Here is a 13489-nt window from a genome sequence, read left to right on the forward strand (position 1 = left end):
GTCGTGGCACACTGCCTACTACGCAAAGTCTCTGGAACCCGCGTGCATTACGACTTGTGAGAAGATTTCTGTGCAGAAGCCTCATCGTCACGGCCACCACGGGATCTGGTCTGCAAACCCATGTCAACTACGCAGGTGAGAACGTTGCATAGCTACGCCGTTAGTGAGCTTCTTGACACACACACACCATTCTACTCCGGGAGATGTTAGGTTCATGTAGCCACACTGCAGACCGAGACACGCCTGAGAAGCGCTCGTGAGACCAAGAGACAGCCCACGGCGGCCTCAGGAAAGAGAGCGAGCGTCGCCGTGGACCTAGGCCTCCGACGAGGCTGCTTGGCAGAGAGAGACACAGAGAAACCACCCCAACCCTCCCCTGGGGAGCCTCCGGAGGAGTGAGAGGGAGGGGCACAGGACCGTGGAGAAGAGTGAGCACAGAATGGGGATAATCAAGCTCGAAATGTTTAATTGACTTATTGAGCTCTCTGGCAAGCTAAGTCACTAGGAAGCCCGTGGCAGCTTGGCTGGCAACGAAGACGTGCGTGTGGGCACCAGTGCTGAGAGGCCTCCTGGGGGAAGGGAAATCAAAACATATCCTTACCCTCTCTTGTTTGAAATCTGCAAAAGCACCATCTGCATATTTCTGCTTGCTCAAAAGCTGTTTCCTCCTCTCCTGACGTTTGGCACGCTTCTGGAATTCCTCATTGTGAACGTTCAAGTGTGAGGTCAGCTCCGCGGTGCTCTGCAGTTTGCTATCGCAGTGCTTACACTGGTAGGCGGGGCCCTGCGGGCGGGGGCCGCTGCCCAGGATGACGAAGTCCCTCTTGAGGTCCCGGCTGTGGTGGTCGGTGTAATGCATGCACAGCAGCTCGGCCGTGCTGAAGGAGAGCTTGAAGCACTTGATGCAGCGGAACGGGAGCCACTCCATCTCCTGCGCCTCGCCTCCCTCCACCTCGGCTTTCTCCAAGCTGCCTCTCTCCTCCTCCTCCGGCAGCACCGGCTTCTCGGGCTCGTCGGCGTAGACGGCCGTGAAGTAGCCCCCCAGCTTGCTGGCGTGCTGCTTCTTGGGGAACACCCCCGGGTGGCGCTTCATGTAGTGGGACACGATGCCCTTCTTGCTGAAGGACTGGAAGGAGCACAGGGAGCACTTCTTCTTCTCCACCGCCCGCCGCAGTTCCTCGCTGAGCTGCGGCGAGTCGTCCTTGGGCGGGGACGGGATGATGACCTTGTTGGGCTTGTCGCTGATGGTCCTGGAGGCCGCCAGGCAGTGGGTGTAATAGGCATCGATGTCGTGGCGCTTCTGGTAGTGGGCCGCCAGCCCTTTGCGGATGGGGTTGGTGTAGGAGCACAGGGCGCACTTGAAGAGGTTGTTCTTGCCCTCGGGCTGGGCGCGGACGTTATTGTGCTTGATGCGGTAGTGCCTGGCGATGCCCTTCCTCGTGGAGCAGAAGTACTTGCAGAGCTGGCACCGGAACACCGTGTGCGAGGCCAGGTGCGAGGTAGAGAAGTGAGCAGCGGGCACGGGCTCCTCCCCCACCTCCTCCTCGGTGATGGAGACTTGGGAGGGGCTCACTTCAGTGGTTATCTCGGGCTCGAGGGACACCGGCAGCTTCGGGGGCGACGGGGAGAAGACATCGAATTCAGGCTGGTTGTGGTACTTCTCGTAGTGGATTTTGAGCTTCTCCAAAGTGCCGTGCGTGTAGGGGCACAGCTTGCAGCGGTAGGCGCCGAACCCTTGCTTGAAGATCCGGCTCGTCTCCTCCACGTCGTTCTGGGCGATGTCGGCGGACTGCTCCACATCGTGCACAAAGTCCTCGGCGGTCACCTTGATGGCCGGGTGTCGCTTCTGGTAGTGGGTCAGGACGCCGTGGATGCGGGTGTTGATGTAGGGGCAGTGCCGGCACTTGTAGACGGCGCCTGGGTTGATGTCGATGTCCTGGGCAAAGTCAGCGGCCTTCACCTTCATGCCGGGGTGCTTCTTCCCGTAATGGGTCAGAAGGCCGTGCAGGTTGTTATACTCGGACTGGCACACGGTGCACTGGTACGGGGTGGAGTTGATGGCGGGGTTGGCCGAGGAGAGCTGGAGGCTCTTCTCTGGGGAAAGCCGGGCATCCTCGGGGCATTCCATGTCCTGCTCGGGGAGGGGAGCGGGCAAACCGCTTTCACAATTCACGGGGCCCACCAACTCTTCGGCCGAAGGGATGGGGTTCTCCACAGCATCCTTCTCCTTGATGATGTCCAGCAGCACCGACTCGTCACCATTCATGGCCCAGGGGTGGAACGCTTGGTAGTGATTGGTGATGTCCCAGATGGAGATGGCTTCGAAGACACAGTCTCGGCATCGGTAGGTTTTGGCTTCGGCTGGCATCATGAGGGAGGGAGGGGATGGGTCTGGCCCGGCCCAGAGTTTGGTAGCCATGTAGGTGTAGTCCACATAATGCTCGGGGTGCCTCCTTTGGTAATGCAGGAGCAGGCCGTTGGGCTCCGTGTGGGAATAGATGCACCACTCGCAGTGGTAGCCAGCTTCTATGGAGCCATCGAGGAACGCCCAGCGCATGATGGACGTGACCGTGGCCTTGAGGGCGGGGTGGTCTTTCTTGGTATGCTTCCTCAGTGCATAGAAGTAGGGGGAGGTGTACGAGCACTGCCTACACTTGAGGGCTCGCAGTTTCGTTTTGTCCCGCTCCGCGCCGGAGGGGGCAACCAGCATGCAACTGGCGGACTTCCTCTGGTTCCGGTCACAGAGGCTTCGGATGGTGGCCGTGTGCTGCCGGATCACGTCTGCGTTGGCCTTGAAGTCTCGGTGCTTCTTCTGATAATGAATGAGTACCCCTTTGACCGTCCGGTTCCCGTAATCACAGTGCTGGCAAAAAAACATCTCGTTCTCCACAGGGGGGCCATCTCTCTCGGAGCTGCTCCGGCTCAGCGGCTGCATGGGGGCGGGCGGCCGGGGGGAGCCTTGGGGCCCCTCGGCCCCTCTCATCATGGCCGCTGTGGGAGGAGCCTGTCTGATATATTTGGCAGTGACCTTTATTTCTGGGTGTCTTTTCTGGTAGTGGACAAGCACTCCCACAACTGACCGATTGCTGTAGGAGCAGTGTTTGCAGTAGTAAAGCTCAGTACTGAGGTCTGGTGGCGGGGGTTGTGGGGGGGGTGGGGAACCCATGGTGGACATTTTGGGAGACATGGGAGCACCCACCTCAAATGATAATTGAGAAAGGGCCGCGCCCCTGTCCACAGACACCATTCGCATGGTTTTCTGGATCCTAAAGTAGGAAGCCTTTTCTTCGGGGTGTTTCTTCTGATAATGAACCAAGACAGAGTGCATGTTGGGGCTTGCGAACGAGCAAACGTCACAGTCGTAAACGACCACGGTGTTCACGGAGGGGTCCTTCTGGTTTTCACATTCTGGAGGAAAGGTCTTGGGAGGGGTGCTTTTATTGAACGCCATGCCGCCACCGCGAGCCACGGGCGTGGATGTCGCCAGGTTCTTGGGCGCCGAGTTCAGGATCTCCCGCAGCGTCTGGGACTCGGTGCTCAGCCCCTCCTGCTGCTCCACGACATAGCTGGAAAAGATCATGGCGTTGTTGATCTTCACCGTGGGGTGCATTCTTTGGTAGTGTGGCATCAGGCTCCTCACGTTGGGGCTCGTGTAAGAACAGAACCGACACCGGTAGATCAGGTCCGAATGGTCAAAGTTGAGGACATTCATGGCTTCGGGGTGGTGCTCACCGTAGTGCTGCTGGAGATCTTCGAAGTTGGTGTAATCGATGTAGCACTCCAGGCACCTGTACACCGCACTGTGGTCGTTGGGGTCCAAGATGTACCTGAAGCTGAATTTAATGTACGGGTGCATTCGCTGATAGTGGGTGCTGACACTCCGGGCAGATTTGTTGTTAAAGTCACAGTGTTTGCAATAGTAAAGCCTCCCAGAGTCACTAAAGTCTGTACTTTCGTTATTGTGCTCGGTCCCATACAGGGGAACCTGGGCGTTCAGCAGAGCGGTACCGGGAATTTGGTGATCTTTCAAGTTTGTCGAGGAGCCGTAATAATCCTCTTCGTCTTCCGAAAGCGTGAGCTCAATCTCCGCCCCGTTGGTGGCATTGTAATCGTGGCTGATGTTTCTGAAGTTGGGCTCCTTCTGGGGCACACTGGTATCTGGCACCCACAGCTGCTGCGTTGCAAAGGGAGGGGGCACCTCCAGGACTGGCTCCGTTGGCTCTTCTTCCCGGTCCAACTCCACCTCAATCTCCACTTCATTGTCTTCCTCTTCCTCCTCATCATCCTCGACGTTGATCACGGCATCCTCCTGCTGTTTGCTCTGGTTGATCTTGCTCTGCAGGTTGCTGGCGATCTCGTCGATCCTCGTCCTCTTCTTCACGGGCGATAAGTCGAGAGGAAAGTCACTAGCGAGCTTCCGAGAGGCCTTAGCTACAAAATTGTTCTTGGAGGACAACCCAAGAATTGAGGTCTGGCTTTTCTTCACAGTGTTGCTGGAAGAGGGGTGGCTGTCTGTCTCACTTTCCAATGGGAGGCTGGAGGGCGGCCCCTCGAATTTTGGCAAGTTGTCGCAGAACGAGTGTTTGTGCTGCTGATGGACTCTTAGCCCTTTCAGAGTCGTGGTGGAGTAATTACACATGGTGCATTTGTAAGGGTGCAGGGGTGGGGCTTGCACGGGGGGCTGTGGCGGCTGCGTCGGCGGGGGCTGGGGCTGGGGTGGCAGCTGATGTGGTGGCGGCAGCTGCGGTGGCTGAGGCTGTGACGGAGGTGGTGGCGGTGGCAGTGGCGGCGGCGGCGGCTGTTGCTGCAAGGAATCCAACATGACTCCTGACTTCCTGCCATTGATGCTTGGGCTCTCGTAAGACACGACCCCTTCATTCATCGAGGAAGCAATGCTTTCGCTCTGGGAATTCACAGCATCCCAATCTGACGTTGTACCCGTGTGACACTGTTTGTGAGCCCCCAGTTTTAACGAGCTCTTGCAAGTAAACGGACATTCGTCACATTTGTACACAGCTGTCTTTCCGGATAAGTGAATGTTTTCTATGTGTCGGGAGATGCTACGTCGATGCATGGTGAGGAAAGGACAAAAGGGGCACTGGAACCTGTTCATAAATCTCCTGAAGGGAATCCCCTTGGTCTCCAACAATTTGTGGCCGTCGGAGCCCATCAGCTGCTCTGCAGACATGCCTGCTGTCTGGTGATCCATAGCGTTTAAGCCATTCTCACTGTCTATCTCATTGAGCTCTTCCTCGGAGCTAGAGTCATTCAGCATGCTGTTCGTTTCCAGGTCGGCAGGAGAATTTGTCATGTCAGCCATTCCGTAACGGGACCTCTCCGCCAGGTTAACAAGGCCAGAATTGTGAGGTGACTTCGGCTTCATCGGAGGGTAGGACAGGGGCGAAAACTTGGAAGCTGAAGAAGAATTGGGTCTCATGATGGAGTTGCTGATGGAGCCCCTGTAGTTGGAGACGTTGGCGTTGGGCATCTCCCGGCTGACAGCATTCATGGACAGGTAGGTGGAGTTGGAAGTGGGGCTGGGGTCGTTCTTCGGCAGGTCGGGGAGACTCGTCCCTTCCTGCTGTCTGAGGTTGGAGAGGACCTTGACCATGCTGCGGTGTTTCTTCATCATGTGGTCACACCACCGTTCTCGGCGCGGGGTCTGGTAGCTGCACCACTCACAGCAAAAGTTGCCTCGAGACTTGGTCAAAGGCTTGACCATGGATTCCAAGATGCTGCGCTCCACGACCTCTGCAGGCAGCTCCTTGCAGGGGTCCTGCAAGGACACAGGCGGGATCACGGGGTCTGGCATGGGGACAGGGGCAGGAGGGAGCGCAGCGATCTCCTTCAAACTGTTTTTGTGATACATTTTCTGGTGCTTCATTATTCTCGCCCTCCTTGGTGACTTGTATGTGCAAAACTGGCAAGAAAAGACCTTTCCAAACCCCTCGTGCATCATGATATTATAATTTAAGGATCCTGGGACGGGGGGTCCCGCCGAACTCCCTTCAGCTTGAGCCCCATGGACCTTCCTAGTGTGTTCAATGAGGAGGTTTTTTGACCTGAAGTAGCGTACGCAGAACTTGCATTGAAAAAACTTGCTTGTTGGTTTGGGATTAGGGGCAATATGTTGACCGTAATATCCTGGACTGTGGCCATAGTAACCTCCGGTCCCCAATGCAGTTGCATTTTGACCTAAAGAGAAAACATAGGGTAAGTGGGACAAGAAAAGCAAAGCAAGAGAGAATTAAGAAATTCAACCATGCAAATCCACTTTTCTTTTCAATTATTCTTCATAGCCACAAAAGCACAAGTTTCACCAACTGCAGTCTCCATTCGAGAACTTTCAGAGAGACTACACCTTGTTTTCCAAATGGAAAGGAAATTAAGAGTCAGAAGGAAGCCGAGAGGACAATAACCTAGGAACTCAAGAACCGAAACATGATGCCCAAACCACAAAAAGGGCTCAAAAGAGCGAGAAACTCTGCAGAGCAGAAGCCCATGTATCAAGAACCAAGGCCACTGGCTCAAAATGCATGAGAGCACTGAACTATATCAGACAGGCTGAGGTTAGTCTAGATTTACCTGATAAATCCTCTGCGATCCCAAATTCATCCTTTATAGACGAAAACTCCACCTCGGTCTGATTGCTGGCATTCATGGACCCGGATCGTGGCTCATGCGCGTTGTCTTCGGCAACATCAGTGGGCTGCAGAAACGCCGTGTGGACATCCTGAATGTGCGCCTTGAGATCCTCATAGGATGGGGCTCTGAAGTCACAGCCATCACACTGAAGCACCTCCATGATCGGGGTCTACCCTCTCACATCAGGGACCTGTGGCAGAAGGCACAACGAAACGTCTTAAGGAAGGTAGGGAATGCACAGCCCAAGTCGATGGGGCTGAAGTCATTCCTGGAGAAAATTCTAGTATCGGCAGATTTCGCTTACTAAACTCTACCAGTTGGAACACTGGCTAGAGGAAGGCCATCAGACATAACGGGGATGATGTCCTTGACTTCAAAACTTCAAAGAAGGAAAGAAAAAGAAAACCACCCAGATAAACTTTTACTGGCTTGATAGATCTTTAAATGCCATTTGTCAAGGAAATGTCCAGAGTTCTAGTACTTTCTGAATTTCTTGACCAAATTCGAATTTCTTGGTAAGTTAATTCTGATTGTGGTTCTGGCTTGGGCCCATTTTCTTTTTTGAAATAGAGGCTGGCCATACAGAGGAAAAGAAAAAACTTCAATCTCCATTTGCCGTTTTAGTATCATAACACTGATGTTTTACCACTACACTGTGAAACAGTATGGCATCTCAGAGTGGTGGTAAAGAGAGCTTTTATTGGACCTTTTATTATTTTAATCTTAATAATTTTAAGAAATAAAAATTTTTAAAATAATTTTATTATTTTAATTTAACATCTTAACTAATATTGGGATACACCTCTTTCCTCCCTTCCCCAAACACTTTAGTTGGCTTTTTTTTTTTTAATGAGCTAAATGGTTATTTGCTTTTTACTACCCACCAATTATAACTTAACAGCTTCTCCAATCTAATTAGGTCATAAAATATTTCTCATGAGGTTCTCAAACAACCAACTTTAAGATGACAATCCAGTTTCTTGTTGAAAGTTTGCACCTTCGTACCTCCATTTCCATGAAGGCAACAGACAGAAACTCGCAGTCTTGAAGAGGGGCTTCCAAGTCACGACTTTTAAAAATCTTTTCCCATTTCTCTCCTTTACAAATGTGACGTGTATACTCGAACACACACACACACACACACACACACACACACACACACAGGCTGTGAACCTGATGTAGAATAATTTTTAAAACTTGCCCAGCTACCTTCATTCTGCTATTTAAAATGGGATAGAAACATATAGACAGCTTCCCACTAACTCAATGGAGAGTTCCATCATTAAGAACAATGTAGAAGGTACAGGCCTTCCTACCATAACATATATTCGGAGTGGAGATAACCAACTGTTATCTTAATGAGCGAGTGAGTTCATGGAGCTCACCCACCGCAAACTCTACTGAGTCACTGCAATCTAGAACCAGATGTCCAAGAGCAAACAAATCTCTCCACACTTTTATTGTGCAGCAACTTTCTCTGCTTTCATTGGAGAAGATGCCTTATGCCTGCGGGAGAACAAAGTCTAGTAGTATGTCCATGTAGTAGAAGCAGCCGATGCGGGAGGATTTTCCATGAAGGCATGCTCCTGCTGATAGCCTACTAAAATAACTTCTGGCAAGTCCAGCTCTGGGCAGACAGGGGCCTGCAGAGTGAGGTGCAGATATGCACCTCCTCTTCTCTCCCCGGGCAATCTATCCTTTTTCAATAAACATCGAGCCAGAGCCTTTTCAGCTAACTAAGTCTCAATATTCCAGATACACAAGCTTTTAGGTCTAAGCACCAACCCAAATTGTGTGGAAGAGGGTTGCTATCAGCTCTGGATCGAATTACAGCAGCCACCCGGGCCCCACCCCACTTCTCTCGCACAGTCCATTAGACCTGAAAACAAATTTTTCCATGGTGCAGACGACTCCTGCATTTAGAACACTTCATAGGGAAGAAAGAAAAAAAAAAGAAAGCAGATCATCCAGTGTGCACTCCCCATCCCCCAAGCTTAGTCCTTTCATCTCAGCCAAACGAGCCACAGCTCTGCCGAATGTGTTTATCACACTTCCAAGAGATAGGAGCCCTGCGTCACTGGAGCCCTAAGACTGGCTGAGCTGCCCTCGTCCTGAGCTTCAGCGCAGCCATTTTAGCTCCGGGCACAACATGGATTCTCTGGGATTCGGCTGGGCTGACACTCGGCAATGAGCCTCCAAGAGCAGCCTCCTCCTAGCCTCTTCTCCTCCCAACAAAGAACAAACTGTTTTCATTCCTTTCCCAAAAAAGCTGCACCTCTCTCCTCCTCACATGGCATGCACCAAGATTTCCGAAGGTTCTATTATCCCATGATTGATAGGCTGGTCCCTTGGTCCCAGCAGAGCACTGGCTACTACAGGACGACCCTGGACCAGACCCTACGCTCCAGCAGGATTGGGGGGCGGGGTGGGGGAACCTCCAGAATGCCTTGGCTTCTTGGGAGTCGTCCTTCCACACACGCAGAAGACATACCATCCGACGCTGCTTGCCAGATTCCAAAGTCTAATGACCTTTGTTAATCACCAGCCAGTCTGTCTGCATCAGCAGACCCTGCCAACAGACACACCCTTCCACACAAAGGCTGTAGCTATTCCTTTTAAAAGAGGTTCTCTGAAAGCTCCATTGTGTAGCCGGGAGGAAAACAAAATCTCTTCCCTTCGAAACTTCAAGCCTTTAGAAATAATGCAACAAAAGCCTTTCTGCTGTGTCTTTTGGGAAAGTTGGGAGCCCGGTTTGCGCAACATCAACACAAACGATGGTTCTGCACAAGGAAAGCAGGGCACCTTCAGCGTTCAGTCGTCCACCCAGAGATGAAATTCCTCTCTCTGTGTAGTCCACAAACACCTCGGGCTCTTCCGAAGCTGCTAAGGATTCTAACTTCACCGGATGCAAACACAAACCAACAGTCTCCTTGTTCAGCTACAAAGGAGATTAAAGGGTTATGAGATCAGAAAAAAAAAAAAAAAAGCCACTGATTTGGAAAAAAGAAGAGATGATGAAAGTGATTTCCTAATGGGTTCTAGCTTTAATGTTGTTGCAGCCTCTACCTCAAAAATAGCTCAGAGCCTTGGAAGAGGTTAATCTCCAGGCTGCTGAGAGAACCAGCGTCGGGTACAGCTGAGTGGCCTTCAATTTGACGTCTGCACCAAGTACAGAAATGAGGATGTCGCCTCCTTTGAAAGCCATTTTGTCTTTGTGTACACATTTCTCCTGAAGACGCCGACAGAAGAAAACAGAAATTGCCAGCATGGCCCAAACAATCAAAGAAAACAGAAACTTGATGTGGTTGTGAGACTGAGGAGGTACCCATGTGCAAGAAGGCAGAGGAGGAGGAAAAGGGATGAGGGGAAGGGAGAGACAATGAAAACTGGACCCAAGGACGACCCATCCATCAACCAGAGAGGGTGTTTTTGCAGCAGATGGTAATCCTCTGAGAAACCAACAACAAGGAGGGAAAAGATGAGAAATAAGTTTTATGAAATTGACTGCTCCAGCAACCCTAAAAGGCTAAACTAGACTGATCTGCTACAAAATTGGGGTTTAAAATCAAAAGCCTTGATCTCACATCTACTTACTTCATTTAAAAATACTGTCATAATGATATTAGCAATGGTTTTTCCCCCCTCACTGACCAAATCAGCAAAATCAAAGGCAGAAGCAGCTTCTAAATTAACTAAAAAGAAATGTTATTTCAAAAGATCATGAGATGAATCTACAAATCAAACAAGCACCCTTCCCACTCTCTGTCTCCTATTCCCCATACAGTAGTTCTATCGGGTGACTAGACTCTGAACACCACCCATGATGACACTGGCTAGGTGACTATGGATTCATTCTCCAATAACCTCACACTCATGTGCTAGGTCCCCCTAACATGGAAGCCCTAGACCAGTGGTTCTCAACCTTCTGGCCTTTAAATATAGTTCCTCATGTTATGACCCAACCATAAAATTATTTTCGTTGCTACTTCATAACTGTAATGTTGCTACTGTTATGAATCGTAATGTAAATATCTGATATGCAGGCTGGTCTTAGGTGACCCCTGTGAAAGGGTCGTTCGACCGCCAGAGGGGTCGCGACCCACAGGTTGAGAACCGCTGCCCTAGACCAGTGGTCAGCAAACTCATCAGTCAAAAGAGCCAAATATCAACAGTACAAATATCAACAGTACGATTGAAATTTCTTTTGAGAGCCAAATTTTTTAAACTTATCAACTATATAGGTAGGTACATTGTTATTAACTTAATTAGGGTACTCCTAAGGCTTAGGAAGAGCCACACTCAAGGGGCCAAAGAGCCGCATGTGGCTCCCGAGCCGCAGTTTGCCGACCATGGCCCTAGACCAGGGGTGGGCAAACTTTTTGACTCGAGGGCCACAATGGGTTCTTAAACTGGACCGGAGGGCCGGAACAAAAGCATGGGTGGAGTGTTTGTCTGAATTAATATAAATTCAAAGTAAACATCATTACATAAAAGGGTACGGTCTTTTTTTTTTTTTTTTTTAGTTTTATTCATTTCAAACGGGCCGGATTCGGCCCGCGAGCCGTAGTTTGCCCACGGCTGCCCTAGACCATCTGACTACTCATTACTCTCCAGTTCTTATTATCTATCAGCTGTTGATTCGTTCAATTTACATTGACAGTTTCGCGAATTCAAAATGTGGGGTTTTGATGGGAAACCCCAAACCCAATTTTCCATATTTGAAAAACTCTTAAAGTCACACTTAAAGCAAACCCAAAGGTTTTGTTAAAGGTTTGGAATACACGCATGAGAATGGGGAAAGGGAAGTTTGGGGAACAGGCCGCTCTTTCTCCACCTTAAGAACACCAATGTGAATATGTACCGTCTGCCCAGACACTATCTGTGCGCAGAACTCCTGGGATCCATCAGGCCTCCGTTGTCTTCCTGGGAAGGTGAAAGGAGACAATCCACAGCTCCATGGGGAGTCCTTCCAACTCACTGCACAGGAGTAACTGGAGATGGGGGAGGTGCCTTGAGGGTTCACAGCGTTCTCGCCATCCACGCTTGCCCAGGTTGGGCACTGCTCTTTAAGTCTGCATGTCCCAGGAGCAGAAACCTGGTCTTCAAGTCAAAATCCCAACTGTCTCCAGGAGGGGCCCAGATTAAACACGCAGGCCTTGCCTGGATCTGACCAGTCCTCTGACTGTAGGACTGCAGACCAGAAATAAAGCTGCGAAGCACCCCCGCCACAGGGACTCAGCAGCAACTAATTATAACCTTCAGAGCCTTTGAGAAACAGAACCAGAAACACCATCAGGTGCTTTTCCTTTGTCCACTCCAGAAACCTAGTTTCGCTTAAGACAGCGAGCTCCCCAGTTCTCCTGAATCACAATTCTAATAAAAGGCTTTAGTCTGAGCACCTGTTGCTTGTGCCTTTCTTACTTTCCTGTCCTACCAGGAGAAAACACAATTACCCAAGGACTGGTAGTGGAATACATACATTTTGGAGTAGCTCAGCTAGAAAAACAAAAATCAGGAGCTTAAAGATCTTCCTACAAATGTTTTTGCATATCAGAAACTGTTGAAACGAGGAGGTCAAAGAGCTGTGGGTTGTTGGGGGGGGAGGGTTAATGTTTCTATTTGCAAGCCCCAGGACCATGGTTTGGGAGGAATTTTCATGCTTAGGGTGAAAATGTGGGAGGGGTGAATCACTAATTAATCCACTTGTGAATGTTGGGTTGCTACTCTTAGCAACAAGGGGTGTTCTATATCAGTGGTGACCACTTGGCGGTCCATAAGGTCCGAAAGGTTGGAGACTGCTGTTCTATATCACTTATCATCATGGTCAAAGTGGGAGTCCTAATATTTTAAAGTGCAAATATAATATGTCTCTCTCTTTCATATAATACATATATATGTAATTTTTAAAATTTAATTTGAACTCAGACATGAGCATGTGCACTCCAAATTAATAGGAGATCTGTTGGCAAAATAAACCAACAAAGAACATCCAAAACAAGCTACCTCCATCGATCTCACAGCATTTGGTACGACTATAGATCATAGCTCACCATGTGGTGTCTTCAAATGTCCTATCAAATGTTGATACTGTTTGCTACATGATCTAAGCAGTTCTGTGTACTCTTGGCAATCACCACACTAATGAAAGGTTTAACATATCAGGGAGGATAAATAATTAAGGAATTCAGAAGGGAGACACAGCTGCTCTTCAAAACCAAATTTTCAGAAGAGAAAGAATTAATTTGCAACCACATATGTAACCCCCAATATGAGACTGAATTTACATAGTAGCAGAGAAATACCATGAGACCTTGAATCCTGCCAATGCAGGTGGCCTCTGTGCTACGTGGTCGGCCTGGTCCATCTGTGGAACCTTGTCCATTAAATGCAAAGTCTGAAGCAGGCAATTTGTGCATTAATAACCCAGTCACCTTCTGGCCAAGAAAGCTAGTCTTCAGGTTATCTATTTTAGCTTTGTTCTCCTGCATACAGTTTTCAAGTATTACAGAGCATGCTGGGGTAATATTTCCTAACAGATACCTTTGAGATCATCATTAAAATGAGATGAGCACCTAGGGATGTAATCCAAGTGACTACAAAAATGCCAGGTATGTAAATAAGCAGTGATTCGGGCTGAGTGACCTGTTATGAAAGTGAGTGTCTAATACAGAAGGAGATAGTACATACCTTCTGGAGAATTCATGCATTCCTTTGCAATGATACAAGGCTAATGGAGGCCAACAAGCCAATAGGCAGCCTGCCAGCTCCCCTGTCCTTAGAAAAGGAAGCGTGTGATTTGAACGAGGAGATAAAAGAGGAGAGAAGGGACTGGAAAAGAAAGGGA

General features: G+C 49.8%; 1 protein-coding gene across 5 annotated transcripts in view; it reads right to left on the reverse strand.

Annotated features, from left to right (window-relative positions):
- Nucleotides 1–13489, reverse strand: part of ZNF462 (zinc finger protein 462) — a 140780-nt gene that overhangs the window by 76458 nt on the left and 50833 nt on the right. For 4 of the 5 annotated variants that reach the window (XM_036330116.1, XM_036330113.1, XM_036330114.1 and 1 more), the window contains 2 exons: nucleotides 6586–6835; nucleotides 602–6195 (listed from right to left, as the gene is read on the reverse strand). In XM_036330116.1, the coding sequence (XP_036186009.1) occupies nucleotides 602–6195; nucleotides 6586–6805 (5814 nt within the window). In that variant the 5' untranslated portion in view covers nucleotides 6806–6835. The remainder of the gene's footprint in view (nucleotides 1–601; nucleotides 6196–6585; nucleotides 6836–13489) is intronic. The other variant, XM_036330117.1, reaches the window with a different exon arrangement.

Source organism: Myotis myotis, unplaced genomic scaffold (assembly GCF_014108235.1).
Source record: "Myotis myotis isolate mMyoMyo1 unplaced genomic scaffold, mMyoMyo1.p scaffold_m19_p_12, whole genome shotgun sequence".
Lineage (NCBI taxonomy): Eukaryota > Metazoa > Chordata > Mammalia > Chiroptera > Vespertilionidae > Myotis > Myotis myotis.